The sequence below is a fragment of the Lonchura striata genome, chromosome 4, assembly GCF_050655825.1.
Source record: "Lonchura striata isolate lonStrDom1 chromosome 4, ASM5065582v1, whole genome shotgun sequence".
NCBI classification, from domain to species: Eukaryota; Metazoa; Chordata; class Aves; order Passeriformes; family Estrildidae; genus Lonchura; species Lonchura striata.
Window position 1 is genome coordinate 13,800,036 of NC_140706.1, and position 23,702 is coordinate 13,823,737.

The 23,702-nt window shown below is 39.3% G+C and overlaps 1 protein-coding gene across 4 annotated transcripts; it reads right to left on the reverse strand.

The window, feature by feature from the left end:
- Positions 1-3,684: 3,684 nt before the first annotated feature.
- Positions 3,685-14,968, reverse strand: HS3ST1 (heparan sulfate-glucosamine 3-sulfotransferase 1). Of its 4 annotated transcripts, none has more exons than XM_031504575.3 (2): positions 14,810-14,968; positions 3,685-6,364 (listed from the first exon to the last, which is right to left on the reverse strand). In XM_031504575.3, exon 2 carries the CDS (start codon positions 6,234-6,236, stop codon positions 5,274-5,276), a length of 963 nt encoding a protein of 320 aa, XP_031360435.1. In that variant the 5' UTR covers positions 6,237-6,364; positions 14,810-14,968; the 3' UTR covers positions 3,685-5,273. The 4 variants fall into 4 exon arrangements, with proteins under 4 accessions (XP_031360435.1, XP_085433828.1, XP_085433829.1 ...); XM_085577702.1 differs by having other exon boundaries at positions 3,685-13,868; positions 14,810-14,967; XM_085577703.1 differs by having other exon boundaries at positions 3,685-13,873; positions 14,810-14,963.
- Between the last annotated feature and the right edge of the window lie 8,734 nt (positions 14,969-23,702).

Genomic DNA, 23,702 nt, shown 5'->3' on the forward strand with positions numbered 1-23,702 from the left:
AATAAGCTGAATTTTATTCAATTAGAGTTTAAAGCATATCAGAGCAAACACATATAAAGTAATTTTTGAGCTCCATAGTGCTGTGATTTAACATTCATTTGAATAGTATTATATAAAAACACCATCAGATAATGGATCTATTTCTGATAGGGTGATAATATAATAGTAAATAGCAAAGATGTGACAGGACAGTAGCATACAGGGGAGGAAAGAAGAATTACACTAATATCATTAATAGGAAGAAGTGAGAAGTGTTTGGCTAAGAATTACTGCAAGAACTCTTTCTTTTGAGAGTTATCTGGACTGAACTGTGTTGGATCCTGGAAGCTGGCCTGATCTTTATTGATGAAATACTGCTGACTGATTGAGTGTAAACCAAGCAGGGGAGGGCATGTTAGTTGTTCTGTTTTCTGTGAATGTCTAAATGTTCCTGTTGCTGTAATCTTCATATAAATTAAGAAAAGGAGAATTTTGCCATCACTTTCAGAACACTGCTTTGTGCAAGCCAATGTGCCTTTGTAATTGAAGCCATGTGTCAGGGTTGTATTACAAATTTTTCTTACACTGAGGGATGCACCTGCTATCTGGAGTTTGGCTCTTAAAATGTGTTTTGGTAGAGAATAATATCAAGTATAAAGGTGATGTAATTACGATAGGATTATTGTTTTAAAAGTTAATTGAAAACATTGCATAGACAACACAAAGTTATGTCCAAGACAAAAATTTCACGTTCCTTACCATTTAAAAAAAAAAAAAATCTCAGACCAATGAGATCAGATGTTCCTATGCATCCAGCTGCTCCCCACCCTGACTTGCCTATTTTATACTTCCCAGTAGGCATTTAAAATCTGTAGCATCACTGTTGAGTTTATTGCACTATTAACTTAAAAACTGCATCAACTCTTGTGTGGTATTTAAGTAGAAAATTTACTGTGGATGGGCTATTGTTGCAGGAAAAGAGTACTATTCTCTGCTAAAATTCTAGGAGATATAAGTGAATCTCATTTATTTTTTGTAAAGAAATTATTAATTATTTTTTTCCATTCACAAGATATTTACATGGCTTCCACCCATAACTGGCCTCCCCAATCAATTGAAAAATAAAGGAATTAACACTGAACATACAATATTTTGAGCATAACTGGGCATTTAGACAGAGTCATATAAATAAAAGTTGCTGGGTTAAGAATGAGAAAATATTGTTACAGCTGTAGAGGCACATACTTGCAAGTATTTCAGCAGGAATATACCTAGTACCAAATTCAACACATTTTGTTGACTTAGTTTAGTTTAATTTAATGCTTTTGCCTTATTTTAGTTTTACTACTTTGTTACTGTATTAGAGAACATCTACTAATATACTTCTGCACAATTTCATTCACAGTGTGGTCTTAATTAGGACTATTAAGACACAGAAATCAGAAAAATTAATGGAAAAGGAATATTCCTATGAGAAGTAGTTTTGATGTACAGTCTCTTATGGAGTACACGTGTGATGTTTTCTAAATACATGGTCAGCCATGCTAGATAAACAGAAGAAAGATACATGGAAATATGCCATATTCCATAACCCATATTTTTATTTGGCATTTGAAATCTGTTCGAATTACAACAGGGAATGAAACCCTGGCTTTCTGCAGAAGCTGACTCCAAAAATGGCAGCAGACAAGGAAAGATAAAATTATCAGCTTTGAGAACCAAACTAAAAAACTTTTCATCTAAAATATTCTATAGTGTTAAGTTTCACACACTCATCAATGAATGCAGCAAGATTTAAAAATTTATTACTTTTTTCTGATATGATCCAAAGAAATGCTGATTTATTCAAGCACAATAGATGTTTTTTCACTTGTAACAGCAGAAAAAATATAAGGAAGAGCAAAGCCCATGTAACAAGATCATGCAGCATCAGCAGTACATGTAGAAATACTCTTGATGAAACAATAGCTTTGGTGTTCTTTTCCATTTCCATAATCTTTCAGCAGCGTTCCTGGGATAATCATGATAGTCTAATCTTTGTCCTCTGCAGGTACAATATCTGCCTTTCAAAGTCTCCCACTAATCTATGTTGTGACGCAAAGGGCACAACACAGTCCTGCAGTGTCACCCTGAATAATTATTTGTTTGGAATTTCTTTTTGTACTCAAGGGGAGTGCCAGGCTTTGAAGTCTCATAAAGTTTTGTATTTATTTTATGTTTTCAAGAGTGATCACAGGCTTGGCCAGGTGCCCTGAGAAAACAGGTTTCTGGAGCAACACCCAAGTAGTTGCACTTTAAACCTGAGCTAGTACAGCTTTACAGAAATAAATACCTGTGTTGCATAACACTGGAAAGGTATTTCAGGGATTTTTTCCTTTTATGAACAGATATGACAAGCCTTTAAAGGTCATTATTAATTTTTCCAGAGTCCAAGATGGAATGTGCTTCAGCCTTCTTTCATTCTCTCTTCACTTTCTGATGGCTTTTATAACACTTCTTTAGAAACAGCCTAGTAAATATATTTAAGTACAGTAAGTAGTGTGGAAAATGAATGTTGCCCTGGTTAAACAGAACATTCACACAGAATAGTTTTGGGAATTGGAACTCTTGACCTGTTGAACTTATGGCAGGTAAACATTACTAGTTATTATTAGTGTGGGTGTGATTTATTGTTCATCACCATCACAGCTAACAGAGCTACCTCCAGGATAAGGTACTGTACAATCACGCCATCCCTGCACAAGGTATAAGCATTGGGTATGATATACTTTCTATGAGACCCTCTGAACTTGGTGTTGAGGATGTGAGTCATGTGATATTCTGCTTCAGAATGTCCCCTGAAGTGGTCACTTCACCTCTGGATCCTGCAGACAACGCTCTGTGAGATCCCAGCACTATAACAGTAATAGTGACCTCATGGCTCATGCTGCACTTCCCTTTCTGTAGAGACAAGCCATATTGTGTGTGGGGAAATGTGTGCATGTGTCCTGCTTAGAGATGGGCAAAATACTGGTATCAAGCAGCACTAGGCACTAAAAGTTTCCTCAGTACCAACATCAGCTGTCAGTAGTGCACAGGCATTTCCAGTTCAACACTGATGCCCTCCGCTGCCCTGTTCAACCTGCTGCAGGTGGACTTGTTGTAACCCTGCCTTCATGTACTCCTCCAATTCCTGGTCACATACCTGCTAGTATTTTTCCTTTCTCAGCAAAACATTGGTGAATTTGCAGAGCTTAATCTGAGACTGCAGGAAGGCACTAATGGAAGCCTTTTGTCTGGGCCAAAATCTCTTTGGTCCAAAATCACTTTGGTCCAGCTGACTCCTGCAGAGATAACATTACCAAGGTAATGGGGTAAGTGTAGGAGAGAATACTGCCCCACCTTACACAAAATCCCCTGAATTTCTCATTTCTAAAACTTTAATAGAAACATGATGGTACTATAATTCTGTTATTTTTGGCATCTGCCTCATGTAAGATTTCACATTATTGCCACCAGAAACTTCCCCTCCTTGTTGTATATTCTGGGTCAGCAGTGGACCATGCAGGCACAACCCAGCAGCAAACAACTGCTTTCTTATCAATAGCAACAGGCTACAGCTAAGCTCTAAGTAACATTTAGCTGAAATCTGAACTAGACTTGAATCCTAAATTCTGGTCTTCCAAACTAGAAACTGAAAAAAAAAAAAAAAACAAAAAGGAAAAATGCAATTCAGAAAATATTTTATTGAGTACAATACCATTTCATTGTAGGCTTTATAAAACACCACCAACCTCTCTGAGGTTGAATACAGCTTGGGCAGGTGCACAAGGAGTGGGAGAGAGAGGGACAGCATCTGCAAAATTTCATGCAAGAGGCATAATATGGGATATCTGCATCTAGACAATACCTTGTCATAGTGCCCAAGTTTGCACTAGGTCAGCAGAAAAAAATGAATCAATCTACATTTAAGTTTTATAAAGGATTGTAACAATCAGCTACAAGTTCAAATTTATTGGGTGTTGCTATTGCACATTCAACAACTAAACTCAAGATCATGAAATAAAAATCAGTAGCTTGGATTGAAACTACTGTAAGAAGCCTTGTGTGGAAACTGGATTAACTCTAACTCCAGAAACTGATGGTTAACAAAACATCATAACCACTGCAGATAAGGACAGCTGCCGTCTTTATCAATGTACTAACTTCCATTTTTAGCAGCTGGAAAACAAGGCAAGTTCCTGGAATTTGGGTTAATCCCACAACACACATCAAATCAAGACCTGGCATCACGGTTGTTGGAAGGAAATTAAACTAACAGTAGTCGATAAGAAATTTTCAGTTGCATGAAGCAACTGAAAACACAGAAAGCAGCCTTAAGTAGCGGAGAAATGTGGTAATATTTATATTAATGAAGTTGCTGCTTACTGGAATGTAGACCAACTAATTTTTCTGGTGTGTTTATTTTCAGTGATAGTAAAGCGTAAATGTGCTATGAAATGTAGGAACAGTAAAAAGCAGCCTTGAATAAGTCTCTATATTGCTTAAATTCTCGCAACCATACCTCGTTATGAAGTATGCATACACTCAGAGACTGGAAATTTTCAGCTTGACCATATTTCTACAGCTACCTGTATTTTATGAGCTGGGCCCCACAGAATCTTTAAAAATCTGCCAGGAAACCTGCACTGTACTGCCAAAGAATTGAGGAGCACTTGTTATAACAGTGAATATGAATGTTAAGTACAGCAGTTAATATACCAAATGACACAGATACTTCCATTGTCCTTTGGGTGTGTGTTTCCCAACATGTGTTAAGTACCACCACTTGACAGGAAATAATTTCATAAAGCAGGATTGAACAATTTGTAAACTGCAAGAGTATTTTCAAATGGAAAAGAAATTATTAATTCAAGCTTTAAACTAAGAAAACTGGAAGGATAAAATTTAACATATTCATTAGCAATTAGAGAAAATAGTCCAGGAAGGCCAAAGTATTCAAATAATTCAGAAATGTTTGGTCGAAATGAATTTCTTATTTATTAAGAAGACAACACATTCTCAAGAGAGCACCTTCTGCAATGAAATAATTTAGTTTCTTCATATAGACACATCATACACAATGTTAACAACCATGAAAAACAATACAAAATGCTTTCAAATTTAACAAGTAGAAAAATATAACTAGTATATATGGCAATTGTGAATCTAATACTGTACAGAAGTATTTATGGATTTTACAAATAAATAATAGCTTAAATGCCCTTTTAAAATCTTCTAACTGTACACTGGAACTTAGGTTCTGAAGCTTACCACTAACTTGCCACAAATGTGTGCCAGTCAAATGTTCTGCCCACAAGCTCAAAAAACTTCTTGTTGGGTTCATGGAAATGTTCCTGCAGTTTCTCGAGTAACCGGCTATCTACTTGTGGGTGCGCTCGTCCTTTGGACTCATGTAAACAGCGCTCTCTGCCACTGTCCCTCAGGCAGTAGAATCCCTTAGTTTTATTGAAATAAAAGTTTGAAGCATTTATCTGTGGTGATAGCTTCAGAAATCTCTCCACCTTTTCTATTTCTGGAAAGGGATCTTTGATTAGTTTATCCCCATCTACAATGTGAATATGATCAAGAGGAAAATACTTCAGCCAGTTCTGCATGTGAATGTAATATAAGCTTCTGTTTATTGCCTTGTAGTCCACATTGAGTTCACCATTTTTTATCAGGAATTGCTCAATGGATGGGTACGGCTTGTGCTTCTGCATGTGGTTGTAGAACACTTGGGTATAATCTGATAGTACTCTTTCGCTTGGGTCTCTTAAAATAAGGAGTAGTCTCATGGATTGGTTCATGTTATAAACTCTTTCAGGCACTTTAGGTGATGTGAAATATGCTGGAGTTTTTTCCACGGTGATCTGATGGGGATATGAGAATGGCATTTGATTAATATACCACTGCAATCCATTCCTGTAATGATCTTCCCAGTCAAAGAAGTGAACTTCATTTTCTGCTGCTGCAATATCTGGATGGAGACTCAACATCTCTAACAAAGCTCTTGTTCCACCTTTTCTCACTCCAATAATAATAGTCTGTGGCAGCTGCTGACATGATCCATTAGAATGAATGTTTTCCTTGAAGTCATTTTTCTGAGACGTTTTCTTTAAAAGCTCTCTCTGAACAGACTGAGAAGAAGTCTCAGCATTTGAATTTATAGCTGGTCTGGAAGGCACTATCTGAGGTTGAACAATAAGCAACACAGCTCCCAGCAGAAAAGCTGCCATGACAGAAGTTCTTAGTCTGCTTTCACTCAAGCGGGTAATAGGGCATAGAGCGATTTCCACCAAGAACAACCCTTAAAAGTGGTTTTTGTTTTGCTGAGCGGATGTGTATTTCTCAAGCAAAAACTTCGCTGAAAGAGGGAAAAGAAAAAGCACATTATCTTATATTCAGCCACACTGCAAATATAATTTTATTTTCAAAACAGAACAAACTTTATCTTTCCCAACTCCAGGCTCATAGATAATTTATTGCAATTAAATATTTTAAAAGACAGACATATGCAACAATGCCATAAAAAAAAACTTATTTCCAGTGATCAGGAGACATGAATACTATAAATCTTTCATTTGCACGTGGAGTATTATTAGTTATTTTTTTAAAAATCTGATTTCCTTGGAGTTGAACTATAATACAAGACAATGGATTTTTTAATCAACAAGAACAGGTTTGTCTTAGAAACAAAACATGAAAAGGTGTAGAAGGGATCAGAAGAGCATGCCTAAATGCTGAGGGTCTTGTAGGATGTCTGGGAATTACAGCCTCTCAAAGAACTATGTAACAGCAACCTTAGATATCAAGCCTCCACGGAAAAAGGCTCATGCAATGTAGATAGAGCTGTCCAGCATGAGAAGACAACATTCTCCTAGGAACAAATTAGGAAGAGCTCTAGGTAAATAGCACATCAATTTGTGTGTGAATTTTGTGTCATTTTTAGAGTGAAGCTAACTTTTGCTTTGTGCTTACTGTTTCTAAGGATAAAATAGGTGGCTTGCATGCTGGCCCTGCAAAGAGGTAAGATAATGAAACCACAGACTATAGTATGACTGAATCAACAAAACACTAGAAGATCTGTGGCTCCCGTCTCCATACTCAGGAAAGAAAATACACAATGGGCACTTCTGAAGGTCATTTCAAGAGTTAGCCAGCAAGCTGTTGTGATGTGAAGAACTAAGTTTAGGCTTTATGAAAAGACTACTCAATACCACCACTGAACACCCTTTAAAGGTCAGGGTATTTTTAATGCAATGTTTGAAGCGAAATTGTAATGGTTTCATATGTAGTAGAGCTATTAGATTGTTGCAGTATGAGCAGGCTGTGCACACAAACTCCCTGAATTACAATGTCTTCCAAAGACTTTACACCCTCAGTGAAGGGCTGGTGTAGATTTCAGTACTGTCTGACTCCACTCAGAAGTAGAAGCCATGACAGCTGAGTACCTGACTGCTTTGCCTTAGTAGGCTACTGTAACTATGAATTTAAGCCTGGAACAGCACATACTGTGCCAGCTAACAAGGGCTGAAATACGAAATTACATATGAACAACCTGAGGAAATGCAAGGGCTAGGTTTTGGAAATTCTCCAGAGAATGTGAAAAGAAACTAATGACTTTTCCACAATAAAGTAAGTCCCAGTGCAACAAGGACTAATGATGTGTTTCTAAGCAATCTAAAGTTCTGTTTGATAGCTTTGCATTTACAGAGGTCGTGACTTCACCCTGAACAGAACAGCTTTGCTTCCTGATGTTTTCTACTGATTATCACTTCATTGCTTTCCCTTTTTCCATTTTTAACGGGCTACAAGGCAGCAATATTGTTAGGAAGCAGAAATCGAGGCTGGGAAGAAAGAGAAGCAAAGTGTTATGATAGATGTGAAGTTAAGAGAGTGCTTCCTTGTAAGCTCACAGACTTTGAGCTTGTGGCCATACCTTGTCTCAGGCTATTCTGTGATATCTGATGTGAGGCGAGTTTACAGAGGAATTTGGGGTTTTCCATTTTTGGCCACTGTTAAGTTTTCTCTGTCTGGAAGAATTCCATTTCATCTGTTGTCATTAGTCTGCTCTCCCTATCCCCACCATTCCTCCTAATCTTTCTTAGCTTAATCTATATCTCTTTTAACAATAAATAGCATTAATAGCCCCACAGTGTAGATGTTGATAGGGGAAGGTACTGGGTGACAGCAAATTCGATATAGGTGAATTCACTGAGCTACACTGCCACAATATTCAGCAGCAATGGGAGCACAGGATACAGCACGAGCCAGATTGGATCAGTGACTGACGGGCAGCTCAGTACATAAGAACAAAAAAACATCAACTCTGTTGAATTTTAAGGTCACAGATTAAAGGAATAGCCACTTACTTCACAGTATATTTCAAGTCACTGGCTCCATAAATAGTAAGCCAGAGTAGTTGTCTTAACACCTTATTGGAAAACCATAATAGGATTCTGGCAAGGAACAGTTTGAACTGTGTGGAAAGAAGTGAATTTAAAGCTTGATAGGAACAGTTATTTCTTAATAGTCAGGTTGAAATATGCTATGCTAAAAGCAAAGTTCTGTAACAGACTGTCTCTTGAAAAATTAAATTTTAACTGCTGGTCTCATAGTGACAACACACTGCTGGATGGGTGGAGGGGGTGTTTTTTTTCTTTTCTGCTGTTGTTGGGGGATTTTTAGGGTGCTTTGTTTTATCTTTGAAAAATAAAATCAATGCTATATATTCATTCATTGGGATTCTTAATTTGTTACTTATAGTTTTCACACTAGTCAGTTGCCAGCTTTTTTATTCAAGCCATCCTGTGGCTGAATTTAGCACAGGAACTTTTTAGAAAAAGACCTAGCAAGGTGTTTTTCATTCTATATGTGGGACATTACAGATGTGGTACCAGGGGTCCCATTTCAGGCAGGTTTTTGAGCCTCAGTGGAGCTCTGCCTCAGTGTCTTCCCATTGTTAAAGACTTCTGTGGGGCAGCTTTTTCTAAATACACAAAAGCAACTGTTTCCTGTTCCAATATAAAATCTCATTATAACACAGGAATATCTTTTGTTTCAGACATACAGAATTTCATTATTTCTCCTCAGCTATTTGTTCAGGAGCACATCCTCCACTGCAGATCACCTCTACTATATCAGTAGCATTTATCTTATGCATGTCCAAAAAACCATATCAGTAACTATGTCATTCAGAGTACATATACTATTGTTGTTTTCTTTGCAAGCAATAAAAAGCTTTGTCTGTCTTTTATTTCCATTCTATTTTATTCTCCCAAACTGTATAGGCCTGATACCTGGACCAATTATTTTGTTTTGCTAGACCAATGGAACACAATGGACACAACTGTGCCTCTAGATTCAGCATAAAATACACGATGTGTGAGAAGAGTGGTCTTCAGGAATAAAGCAGCATATAAATTAGCTGTCATTCAGCTCTTATGTCCTACATTCTCTTTAATGCATTAGGTCGATCTGTAGTTTGATGTCTAGAATTACAGTGGTTTATATACAAACATGTATTCCATAGCTTTATAATTTGTGGGTCTGAAAAACTCTTTCAACAATAAGAAGCATTCACTGAGGAGTTTAAAGCAGGCACTTTGCCAGGTTACTTTTCTGCTTTAAGAATTCTCTTCACTGCATCCACAAGTCATGCAGAGCATACATGACTTCACTTGATGACTCTGTTTTCCAGATTACTCCAAAAAATTTAACTGACAGCCATTACTTTTGTATTTGCTACAAGTAAATGAGCAAGTTGTAAAAGAAACACAGTTTATGTTAAATGGTGCTTTGAAGATTATACCAAGACTTTTCAAAAACTCTGATTGCTTTTGCTTAATCTTTTCTTCAGCTTTCTCCAATTAATTAGTGAAATGTGCCATCCTGTTTATTTAACCAGATGCAGTGTGGACTTTATTATTAAAACCTCTTCAACAGTAATAGTAACTTGGAAATAAACAGAAAATTTAATCAGTAAATGCAGAATGAGGACCAGAGTCTGTCATATGTCATTGACTTTTAAGCATGTTTCAGTACTGTTTGAAACATGTATTACTATTTTGTAATTTCTAATATTTCTTAGCATTTTACAAAGGTATTTTAATGCCTCTGTATGCGTGTCATCAGTGACATTGCCTAAACCATCTGATTATATAGACTTCTTAGCTTAAAATGCATTAACAAAATAAGGTAGTTTCCTCCTGGACTGGTGACTTCATTTTTGCTGGCAATTGGATAGGGCTAGATTTAGCTCTGAACTTTCACAAGAAGCTCTGGGTTAGCTGCCCAAGTGGGTAGGAAGAGGCACAAGGAATGTCTGTAGGACAGTCAGTAACCATCAGGCAGAGTCTGCTGGCAGATTTGACAGGGACCTACCTCACAAAAAAAGCCCACAGCAACACACTGAGAGGTTCAGCAGAGCTACTGGGACCCAGTTACTACCAGGACAGTCACTAGGAGAGGTAAGACAACATCCTTTCCATAAGCATGCAACATCCTTTCCATAAGCATCACCTTCATTAAAGAGAAGTTGTGTTTTCCTTGTGGACAAACAGGTTAAGTTTCAGATGGCCTCACTTTATTTCCTTGCAGAACTGAATCCCTTCACTGGAGAGATCTCTCCACAGACATCTAAAAATACAGTCTGGACTGAATGAAAACTATACTTCACTTGCTGAAGTTTGTCTGTAGAGGGAGATTAGAGCTGAAAATCTGAGACATTCTGTTCTAAAAGAATACTTGGTTTTGCTGATGTGATAGAACCTCAGGACAGTTTGTGTGTATTTTCCCCTTGCACATATTTGGGCACAAAGTATTGCAAAATATAAGACTAACATTGCTGGTTAAACCAAGCTGTGCAGTACAACCCACACATCTGCTATGCTGGCTTCTTCTCTTGGTAAAAAAATTCCCCTAACTGAGATAACCAACTTCCTAAACTGACAAAGACTCAGTGTTCTGAACATTTGGATTCAGTGATGTGCTTCAAGAAAACTGAACTCGAACAATTGCAGTGTACTTGAAATCCTTCAAGAGCTCATTGATATGAACAGTATATTTCTATCCTCTAATGGTAGACTCTGTCCACCACAAGATATATTGCTTAGTTGTGTATATTAGCTCAAGTGCCACTTTGTACCCTTATAACATAAAAATTCCCAGTACAGCTATCACTTAAGGCTCAGCCAAGACCAGGAAAGGAAAGGGAGTAGGTGCTGTTTTTTTGGGTTTTTTTTTTTTTTAAATTTAATTCAATTTATGAAATGTGTTTTTTCTTGAAAAGATATTCTGCATTTTTAAATTTTTATCTATTAAACTGTATTACAATGCCCTCTCCATGAAGAAATTCTTCCTATACTTCCCACTGTGTATACTTGTGGTTTTTAAATCCCATTTTAACAAAAGTTTTAAACAACACTTGGCAATGAAATGCTTGAATTCTAGTTTCCAGTAATTAACTACAAACACTTTCCTACATTAGTGAGTGCTACAGAGACAAGTGCAATAAAGGAAATAGAACTACATACTACTGAAGGTCTCTAAAACCATAAACCATTGATCACCCCATGATATATCAAAAAAGTCATTTGCACATTAAGAAGGGACATGAAAGTACATGCAACTGTATAAAACCTGTCTTACAGTGCCTAGATGATATGTACTTTTCCCAATTATATTAAAACTGCTGCACAACCAGCAAAGATTAAACCACGGCTTTAACTTTTATAGTCAGATGTTAAGAAATCTAATAATAATTTCAGTGCTGTTAAGATGAGATACTATCAGCACTAAAACTTCAGAAATACACTTTAAAAGGTTGATAAATTTTCAGAAGGGGAACTTCACAAAATGAGAAAGGCTGACTTGGTAGGAAGTATTTTTGGCTGAAATCTGCTGTATTTCTGCACCTGCTGTGATAAATACAGTTTATGCAAATTAGATAGGCCACCAGTTCATGACTTCTAAAGTGGTTCAGCTCCAATGTGAGCAGTAAAGTAGCAAATTTACAATAGACTGTGGTTATATATAACATGCACTCTTTCTTAAGGTCAGAAGGGACCATTCCAGTCTTTCATGGCAAGAGATCATAAAAATTGTTAGAAAATACTCTAGATTTCAGAGAACCTCATGCAGTTAAAAAAAAAAAAATATGGGACATTACACCAGAATAAAAATAACTTGAAAAGCTCAGGATGCACAAAATTTCTTTTTGTACTGAATAGTAATATGGAATCTCCTTAACTCCTTCTAGTATTTTTTTTTTTAATACCTGTCAGGATTCAATTTTTTTTTGTGAAGAGGGTACACTGTAGCACTGCCTTCTCTACCCGCCCATAAACCCAAATGCTCAATTCGAACTCCAGAAATTACTCCCCACCCCACTTACCAAGCAAAATGGGTCACATTCTAATTAGGAAGCAGAAATCTATTGCACAGTTAATAGAGTTGCTTCGTAATTCATCAAAGCTGTCCCAAAGAAAACAGCCTGTGTGAAAAGATGGCTCTGTCCTGTCTTGCCCCCTTTCAGTACCAAGGCTCACCTTAACTTGATGTATTAAAATAGGGAACACAGGAGACTAAGCAATCCCATTTTCATTTCTTCTGCCAAGCAATTTCTTGCCTCTTACACAGGGATGTGGGCCCTGTTTCAAATACTAGTATTTAAAACAAAAATAAAAACAATATAAACCAAAAAAATTTCCACATCTCAAAACAGTCATTTAGTTCATAGTCCAAGTAGACTTCTGTGCCTTTCACTCTGCTGCCTTCAGAATAACACTGGAGCAGGGTGAATAGTGGTGAGGTCATCACTGTATTAGACTTAGCTAAACCAATCAATTTACTAAACAAAGCACTACACAGTGACCTGGAGGGAACCCTCATGCTTTGGAGTGACAAATGAGATGGCCAGCAGAATCTCCCATCTTAGTCTGCCTTAGCATATTACTGTTTTGTTTTTCTTATTATCAAAAGTTTTCATGGAAATCCATCAGCTCTGACATATTTTTGAGCTCTGATATCTTATGCGTTGTGAGTGGCATTTCTAAATGAGGGAAGAGAGAGATCCCAGGTTAGTGAGACTAAAAAAAACATTTTTGATTTCCTCTAATGAAAAGCAGAAAAGTTGTACTTATCTGTACATATATACATGCATTGGAAAGTGTTTTCCACCCATTCTGTTTTTCCTGTAATGCCTGTGTAAGCCTACACCTAGTTCAGAATAACCAAGGTATCCTGACAAGGGAAGGGACACAGGCGGGAACCTGGCAATCCTGAGGCTGGAATGTGCTCTGTCAAAATAGGGTCTCTCCACTGCAACAGCTGGCCTTGCTTCAAATGCATAACCTTCCTGCTAACCTACCAGAAGTAATTTTGGTTATGTAGTATCAAAATGCTCTGCATTTTTGAAAGAGGAGAAAAAAAGAGGGCGGATCCTGAAAGGGTGGATCTGCAAGTGAGAGCTGAAGTTGATGTCAGTTACCGTGCTCTTATTGAGAGGTGCTTGTTTCTGAGCAATGTGAGAAATTCACTTATTCGAGAGTGTAAGAAATGCTGGCAGATGTAAATTGCAACAATTATTATATTTATACTTACCAATTAAGCTTGATAGCCAGAGAATATATAGGCATTCACCAAACTGAATGTGTTCTACTATGTTCCATTTGCCATACATACTGCAGAGGCTCCCTCTCAGTGGGAGTGGGCACTGCATGGATCTCTCATGCCAGAAAGATGCTCCCTGCAGACATTCTATACCCATGCCATTCAAGCGTGATATTCCTAAACTTCACAGGTATTTTTTCTTTCCACACCAAAATCCAAAGAGGAACAGTCTTGAAACCGGGAAAGCTCTTAACCCACTGCACTGACAAAGAAAGGAAGGAGAATAATGTACTTTAATTCCCAGTCAGCTGAGGTGATTGAATTGCCTGTACTCAGCTGTGTGCCCCTCCTGATCTTTGGAATGTCTGGCTGGCAGACGAGACCAAACCCAAACTCTTCCATCTGAAGGCTACCGCCCCTCCCTCTCAGCATCCTTTACCCCCAAAAGAATTGAACTGCGTACACCTTCATCCTAGGAAAGCACACCGAGAACTGCAGTAACCAAGCCTTTGCTGTACTACTCTAGAGTGCCAGTCCTTCAAAAGAGAAACGAGGTCAAATTAAGGCTTTGTGCCCTCCTGCCAAGCCCCAAGGACCACTGCGCCCCAACCCCTATGCAGCTCGCCAGGTTCCACTTCAGCAAGCTGCATCCCGCCGGCTCCAGCATTATGCGAAGGAGCAGATCGAAGATGCTCAGCAGAGCTTTTGCAAGTGTTCTCCCGTCAGGCAGGCGCCCCGCTTCCAGAGCCCTGCACTCTGCCCTTACTTGTGCTTGTCATTTTACCACAAGAGAAAGAAGATGAAGTAAGCGCCCGGCAGCCGCACCTGGCCAGGTGCTGCCGAACACTTTGCTTTCCCCCCGGCTTTCTCTCCTACCCCGCCTCCCGGCAGCGCTGCCTCCCGGAGCCTGGCTCGGTGAGCCCGGAGCGCTGGGGCAGCGCAGCGTCCCCGCCGAGGCTGGGGGCAGCTCTCGGGCACCGCCGGGCCGGGCAGCCGCTCCGCAGCCCCACAGCGGCGCTCGCCCGCCGCGGCCGCGGGGCTCCCACCTGCCGGCAGCAGGTGCCGGGCGGGCGGCGGCGCACCCCGGGGGCGGCAGAGCCCATCCTCGATCGCCGGCACCTTCGCCCATCCCGAACTTCCCACGCTGCCGGGGCAGCACCCGGCGCGCCGCTCCCCTCCGAGGCACCGCGTCACTCACCGCCGGGGCGCGGGGCCGGGGGGCAGCGCTCGCCCCGCTCTTCCATGGGCGCCCGCGGGCGGCGGCGGCGTCCGGGGGCTGCGAGCGGGGCTGCAAGCGGGGCTGCGAGCGCCCGCTGTCGCCCGCTGTCGCCCGCCTCGCCCGGCCGGCAGCGCCGCAGCCCGAGCCTGGCGCCGGCTCGTTTGTAGCGCCCCGCCCGCCCCGCGTCACGGACAAGCCCCGCCCGGCCCCGGGCGGCGAGCGGCGCCGGGCGCGGAGCGCGGAGCGCGGCCGCCCCGCCGGGGTGTGCGTGCCCGCCAGCGGCGGGGTTCGCGCGGGTCATGCTGCGGCTCCGGGGAAACGAATGGCTCCGCGCAGCGAGCGCACCTGCCCCCGCCTCCCTAATAGCTTGAGTTGGAAGGGACGCGCAAGCATCGGGGAGTCCGAGTCCTTCAATTGCCTCCTTCCTGTACTTATAAAAATACCACGCGCGCAAGGTTTCATGAATAACAGACTTGCAGTACTTGTATTTACTACTTCTTGTTTACTTTCTTGGGACTTTACAAAATGGCTCTGATTATTATTTTTTTTTTTTCCTCCTGAAATGCTTTCTGTCAAGCCAGATGGATTTGAAGCAGGATGGCTGTCTGGGATGACTGAAGTACTGCTCCTTAAGAGCCGTGGGGAAAAGACCTTCTGGGGATTTAAGTCCTAAGGTTAATTTATTGAAATAGATCTTTATTTACCATGAACTGAACTGTGTTTTTTTTTTTTTTAGACAAAATGAGTTAAAACTGGCATTAACATACTACATCCATGATTTCAACAGCCAAACTCTTGAAATTTACTGTGAGCAAAATACTACATTCTCAGTTGATTTCGATCAATTCCTTGTAGTTTAACAGCTCTGACACAGATAGGGTGTTCCCAAAGAAAGTCTTTTAGCACTGGTTGTACACAGGTCTTAGGTTTTTTGCCTGAAATGATGTAGTTCAGATAATTCCGTCAGGACTCTGGGATGTATCTCATCAGGTTCCACAAATTTGTGTATGCTCAGGTTCTTCAAGTGGTCCCAAATGTGATCTGTACTTACAGTGGGAGGTACTTTGTTCCCCCAGTCCCCATCCTGTTGTCCATCCATGATGGAAGTCTGAGTGGTTGCCATTGAAGGCTGAGGCAAAAAAGGGGTTTGGTACCTCAATCTCCTCACCCATAAGCAGCGTTGTTTATCAGGTGGTAACAGCTTCCTCGACCCTCTCAGCAGGGATATATATTCTTCAACCATGGGCTGTGACCGGCTCGCACCTCATTTACTCCTTGAGTGCCAAGCCTTGGGAATGTTGGGTCACTCTGACTCACTTCACCAAAAACCAGTGTAGTGCACGAGTGCAACACACAAATATCTATGCTGTATATTTGCTTATATCCTTTACCTTCAGCCTTGGCCTGCACTGATAATTTGACAGGAGGCAAAGCTACCAGTTATGGAACTCTGCTTTCTAATCATGACTTCTGTTGGGGGAAGCAGAACAAAGATGATATGTTTATTAAAATATCATCAGCAATTTCAAGTAGATTAGAGGAAATAGCTGTGTTTGTGAGTTATTTTGTTTACAACCATTTACCTCCAGCCTTGAAATATGTAACAGAACATCTGAAGAGTGAAGAGTGCTCAATTTTTTAAAAAGAGTATCTCCACATAGAATTTTGTTAAAGGTTTTCAAGAAACAAATGTAAGTACTTAAGGAAAATTAGGATGGTGTAACTATAAATGTATTTTATTTTATGGGTTTTCATATTTAATATTTAAGATGTTTTCTGTCTTTAAGTGTACTATGTCATTGCAGTGTAGTTGCTTTAGCACCAATAGATATGTACAAATACTTTACTTGTAATTTTGTAAAACAGAACATTCACAAGACTGTTTACTGAAAAAACCCAAAACAATAATACTGTCTTTTTACTTTGTATTTTTATAGCTTTCTGTATGTTATAAATCTGAGAGTCTAGTAGAGAAATACATTCATTTGTGATTAGCCCTGCTGTTTAACCCAGATATTTATGTCATAACTGTGGGTTTGGATTGTCTTGGAAACAGGCTAAAATCAAAAAACTTAAATGTTGTTCAGCTGCTATAGACCTGCATAATTCAGTCATAAGGGATCACTGTTTCTTCCATGTGATCTATAGATTAGGTATCATAATACTTATTTCATGTTTAATACTCAGTCGATATAAAAGAATCAAAAGATGAAAAATTCATAATTTCTTTATTGTTCCAATCATGAACTATCTTTGGTGTCAAAATAATAACAGAAAGCATCTGTATACCTTTTTATCTGAAGGTATCTAAGTGTAACTTCAAGCCACTGCTTTATATTATCACTTTCCCAGGTAGATTAAAGATATGTTTTGCCCAAAAACATACTTTCTTATTCTAATTAGGTCATTTCTCAGTATTCTTTTTCTCTTTTTAATAAGCTAAACAAAGTGATCTCTTGCAGCATCTCACAGAAAGGCTCAAGAAAGTTTAGATTTAATTACTTTTCTTCACTTTTCACAAGGTCTCATCAGTGAGTACAATACTGATGCTTAATATTGACAATAGAAGCATTTTCACAATGCTTTGATAATGAATCCCAATTGCCAATAAGGTTTCAAGATTTACTGGTTACACAGCTCTTAAGCTATTTCAAGTACCTTTCATTGTTATGTAATCCTTACTTTTTAAATTCAGATGTTCCAAGCTACTAAATCTGATGCCTTATGAGAGTATTTTGACTTCACACTTCTCTTTATCGAGCAAATTTGTAATCTCCTCAAAGCAGATGTATTTGACATGATGGTGGTAATTTTTCTTCAGCTGTGGGTAAAGTGGTAAGAGAGAGTGACATTGAGTCAACAGTGCCATATTTTTATTTTGCTAATTGAGTAATGACGAATTAGAAAAAGGAAATGAGAATTCTTTAAGCCAAAAGAATGAGAAAGGCAATGAAAATTATCAATGCAACATTGCCAATACTCATTTATGCTTCCCTCATTAGTCTAAAAAGGAAGATGTGAAAAATGGGGTTACCAAAGTTCTAGCATATCCTGAATGACTGACATGTGCCATACAGGCAAAAGGAAGGGTGTTATGCCCAAAGATTAAATTAAATGGCAGCCTGTTTAGAGGAAGAACTCTGCTGGAGGAAATAGCAAATGATTCAGAGCCAAAATTGGATAATTTGGGGATTGAGCTGAGGACAAGACCCATGTTAGAGACAGGAGGACAGCAGGGGTGGGATGCATGAACAGCAGGGAAGAAGTGGTGACTCACTGGAAGCAATGTGGCTCCCAGGACAGAGCCCAGTGCCTCAGTCAGCACTGGAGGTGGCTTTAGTGCTGGCTCAGCTCTGGAGCTGGCTGAAGCAGCTCCCAGTGCAGCCTGGAGAGCGTTGGGTTCATGCTGTCATAAGCATCAGTGGGATTTGAAAACTTTATTTCAAACACTGTGCTTCTCACTGTAGGTGTTTTGGAGATGCAGAGGTGGAAAGTAGCTGAAAGAGCAAAGACATGAAAGTTTTTTAATTGAAGAAATAGAGCTTTCTGTGTACGGTCTGTGTTGGAGCTGCCTGTTACACAACAAAATTTACATATGTCATGTTGAAGTAATGCAGATATAACTTAAGAATTCAGACTCACAGGTTTCTATTTTGTCACCGGGAAATACTCTAGGGAAATCAGGGAGGAATTAGTGGTATTATCCAGTCAGCTAATGGAATTCAGATGTAGAAATTTAAAATACAATTAAATAGGTATATATTGTAATGTTATTTTAAATTCAGGAAATAAAAGGTGTGTTACTTCAGGTCTAAAATTTATAGCATATATGTCTAACTTAGGGCAAGAGTATAAAGACATGAGTAAGGCACTATTTTGACTAGAAAAGCAAAGGAAGTGAAAAGGGTAGGGAAGTATAGAAAGATGTTTGTGGTTAGGAATGTGAGCCTATAAGCCAGCCTATGCACAGGCGAAGTACCTCTGAAGAGAAGACCTGTCCATCAGGTAGAAAATGCAGGTTGGTTGCTGTCAGTAGAAGGCACAGCTGAAATAGGGAAACAAACTGTGGGAATGAGACTGATTCTGAATAGGTAGCAGACTTGAACAAAAATGCAGAAGGCTAATCTGTCAACTTTTTGACAGCTGAGTTTGCTTGTCAGGTGTCCAGTGCTTTCAATAGCCAGCTCTACTTCTCAGATGGTGCATTTAGTAATAGTAATATTGAGGAGATATAATATTGTCCAAGGTGGGAGCCACCACTACCATATATCCTCGCTAATGGTCCAGTATATTTTAAAATTAAGTTCACACCTTAGATTAAGCAATAAAATGCATAAGATATAGCAGATGGAAAGGAGCTGTGTGAGAAGGAGCAGACTAGTCTAAGTACAATACTGAAGGAGGTGCAAGGAAAATCGAAAAAGCCTAATCTCTTAAAACTATTTTCAGGGTTGATTTAACTACAGAGAATGAATGAGAGCTTGTGGTATAGATGAGCTTATGAAAGAAAGGTGGAAGTGAAGCATGCAGAGAGGAACCTTACAGTGAAAAGAGAAGATAAATGATAATTAAGTGATAATATTGAACATTTCCAGAGAAATAAATAAAGGATTAGTCTGAAGATTCCTCACAGCCCTGCCTCATAGCTCAGTTTAGACTTTTATTTAAAATGATCTCTATGAAGCATGCAGTGGTGCCATGGCCTTCTAATTCATTTTCTTTAGTCAAACATTCTCAGACTGGTACTTTAAGCTCCTGGAGTTGAATATTGAGCATGGAGGTTTATACTGCTGTAAGAAAGGCTTGTCAAAGTTCTGTAGATCAGTACAAACTTTTAAGACCTTTTCTTTCCCTAACTGTAGTGTTGTTTGCAATAAGAAACAGATTATCACTTGGTGATTCAAGACTCTGAATGATGGCTTTTACATGATCTGAAGAATGCTGGTTTTAACAAAGTAAAGGAAGAAAAAGATTAGTAGTAAGTTGAAAATGGATGAGATCTAAGTTCCAGTTCTGTGTCATTGTCATAGCTTTGCAAGCAATTAAGACTTGGAGAATGTAGGGTACCCCTTTTGAGTAAGGTATTGTTGTATAAATAGAAAGGGATAGGTACAAAACATTAACTTTTGCAATGTCATCTTCTCAAACAGCTGTGTGAGTCCAGTGGAGTTGCAGCTGCACAGGATTTCCCACCTTTCTGTTCTGGATGACATCCTAAGTCTAGTAGAACCTTGCAAAGGCAGCAGAGCTTGCAGGTGCTGAAAAGGCAGGTACATGACTTTCCTCATCCTCACCTTGCTGCTGCTGGACTCATTTGTTAGGCAGCTGAGTTTGCTAAAGCAGGAGAAAACCTCCAGCAAAGAGAATCTTTTCCTGTTGGTTTTGTGCAATCTGCTCTGGGAAGACTCCCTTGTGACTGAGAGTTGGTAAGAAAAGGTTAGGATCTATATTTTCAGGTACTTAGCCCCTTGAAATCAGAAAAGTCAAATGCTATTATGTACATTGGAAGTTGCTAGCAGCGCACAGACCCTTTCACTCAGAGCAGGCGGCAGCAATCCATGCATCCATGCCCTGCTATGCAGTTTCAAATCCAGAAAGAATGCTAAAGATGGTGGAAGGAGGCAGTGTAAACAATGGGTTGCCTTCCCGTTCAAGCATTATAATGCTTCCAGACTTCCAATTTCAGACATCTCTCAATGTCAAAAAGCCTCCCTCTTGTATTATTTGGGTTTATTATACCTTCAGTCTGAGAGCTGAAATTTTTCTCTACTCACAGCCTTGTACAAATGTAAAGAAATAGCCAAAAGGTCTCTATAAGAAAAGTTAGTCCATTGCTCAGTCTTCAGGCTACTCTAAATTAGGAATGATTGGCCTCGGGTTATTTTAAGAGAAAGATATTAATGATAGATGCTTGTGATCTTCAGAATGACAATTTCCAGCTCAGTTTTTAGAGGACATTGCTGTGATTGAAAGAACTGTTCTGTATTTGTTCTACCCTTCTTTGTTTTTCTGTACCTGCTACCTAATGGAATATATTATATCAGATGGAATTTTTGGTTTTGTTTGTTTGAGTTCTTTTTTTGTTTGGTTTGTATTGGGTTTGATACTTTTTGTGTGTGTGTATATCTACTGCTTTCTTTAGAAGCAAATCCCTGTTGTGCCAAAATTACATGGTTTGTGAGAACTTAATAGTAATAGGCCAGAACTGATCTGCATGCTCTATTCGAATTGTACTCTACTGGTTTTCTTGCTTAGGTGAAGAAGCAACTTTCTGTTGAATTTATACTCAGCAACTCAAATGAAAACCTGTGAGGTTGTAAATACAAACATATTTCTTCTAGTACTGCAGTGTATTGTTGAGGTCTAGTCTTTACTCAGCCTTTAGTGTGTGGCATGGGCAGGAAATCAGGAATCAAAATGTGTGCTGTACACAGCTCACTGCTAGACAGAGCCCGATAGCACTGCACCTCTCTGGGATGTCTGCTGGCTTTAAAGGGATTCAGGAGAGGCAAGGCCATGGCCCACTTTTCTTTCACACAATCAGCAGGAGGTGAACCATACCATGTGTTTTCAGGAGTAGGAACTGATGGGGCACTCTGAAGCCATCCTTCCCATGGACAGTGTGAAATGTTTATCTGCTCAGGGCCATGACTGGGACCCACTGCGTGGTTGTTTGTCCCCTTGGTTTATGCTACAGGAAAAATGCCTGTTTACTGCAGGGTCTTTTCTTATTTTAAATAGAATGCAATGTCACTGAATGGACTTGACACCTGAAAAAAGCTTTCATTGCTCTTAACACCAAATAATGTTCAAGGTGCTTGTGATAGCTCCAGTAGGGTATGATTACCTTAGATGAAAAGACATACCCAGACACACAGATGCTTTATAACCTTTATTAGACAGAGTTCAAGGTTGAATGCTTTCACCTACCAGATGATATCCACCATGACTATGTTCCTTGAAGTCCACTGTTGCTTTTAAAAGAATTTGTTGCTTTTATTTTTTTTTTTTTTCTGGGGTGGACTCAAACCTTAAAGCTCAGCTGTGGTACTATGATGAAAACCTGGATCAGGCTTTATTTCCTCTGTTAAATGGACTTTGTTCTGCAAGGTCAGTTGATTTCCACTGAATCACTTGCAAATGTAGGCAACACTTTGAATCAAAGGCCACTCCTGTAATGTGAGCTGGTCTGTGTTTGCCTTTTTTGCATGCAACTGCTAGTAACACCATCAGAATTACCAGGCACAGACCAAGTGGGTTGTGAAACCTGAAATACAGAGTGAAGTCCAAGGAAATTAGATGACCCATGTTGCAGACAGAATACAAGTTCAGTGTAAAATATTTATTGCTCCAAATTATCGTTGTAAGAGTAATAAAATGAAGCCATATTTGTAGGCTTCACAGTGATATATTTTTATGAGCTTAGAGCCGCTGCTTGTGTAAATTCAATAGAGAAGCTGTTTGGACTTGTTTCAAATTTCTGTAGCTACAGGGGAAGAACATTTATTCCCTATTTCACTTGTTAGGAACAATAGAAAGCAAATCTTTAATATCTGTTTACTAGAAAATATAGCTTTAATGAAATTCACTACCTTTCTGAGTCTGGTTCTTTTACTTCTCTGGAGATGGATCCTGGTTCCTAGACACTGAAGGACAGGACTGACACCAATTCTTTATGGGCCTTTTTAGAAAGTACAGATGAGGGTACAGATGTTTAGATAGATTCAGATGAAGTAATCATGTAGTCAAATTAGAGTATTCCAACTGATTTTGCTGGAGATTGAAGGAAACAGTTATTTGTGAAATTCTGCCTAGAATTTTCTGGTTTCTTGGATTGATTTTTTTCCCCAGGTCCTCAGCATCCTGGGGGCTGGGTGCACTGGCAGGGTCCCTAAATTATCCTGGCTCCCTGGTTGCAGGAGTCTTCATTAGGCAGGAATCCAGCCCTCAGAACTGTTAAATATTGAATGGTAGTTCATAGAAACTTCATTTGGAAATATTAAAATCATCACAAAGATGGAGTGACCCTTATCTGCCTAAGCCTGTAGCAGCATGCCTTTCCTGGGGCTATCCTGACTGAAAGGCATTCACACCTGATAGGTGAAAAAGCTTTTATTATATGCATAGGGCTAGTACCATTCAGGCTTCCTTTATGGTGTGGGAAAGGAACTTCTTGCTAAGTCACTTAAGGTAACACTTGGTTTTTCTGGCCTAATTCAGGTATTTATCTAATTCTGACTGGGACCAATTTCAATATGTAAAGGTTGTTAGAGGTGGTAGGGCCCTTGGGTTGTGCACTGGCTGCATACGAAAGCTGTTGCTGGGATCCTCATGGGGGATGTCCCTGCAGTCCTACAGAAGCCTTATCATATGAGCCAATTCAATTCTTTCAGTGACAGAAAAGGAAGGTGATCCTAACTTCATAATTAAAAGCAAAATCTAACATGATTGAATAGAAAATATATATATATATATGTAAAAGCGTTTAGTGCAAGAATAACCTACAGCTTTTCTTGAAAAGTCTTGTCCTCCCCTGCCATTGTTCTTGCTTATCTGTTGCATATGCCTTAGTTTAATGATTATTATAGAAAAAGAGGCAAAATGCATTTTAATTCAAGTAATTCAGTGATTTTTTTGGACAAAGAATTTTTCAAAGAAAAGAATAGATTGGTTTTTTTTTATCTTCTTCTGTACTTTCTTCCTTCCAGCTTCTCTCCCTCAGTGGAAGAGGTGTAAGATATATTTCACTGATTGTAAGATAGGCTTTTCAAATAGCTGTTTGTATATGAATAGCAACCAGTTTGCTCCAAGACAGTGTTTGATAAGATACGGCAATTTTAAAATTCAGCTGACTTTTTAGGCTCTTGTGTGT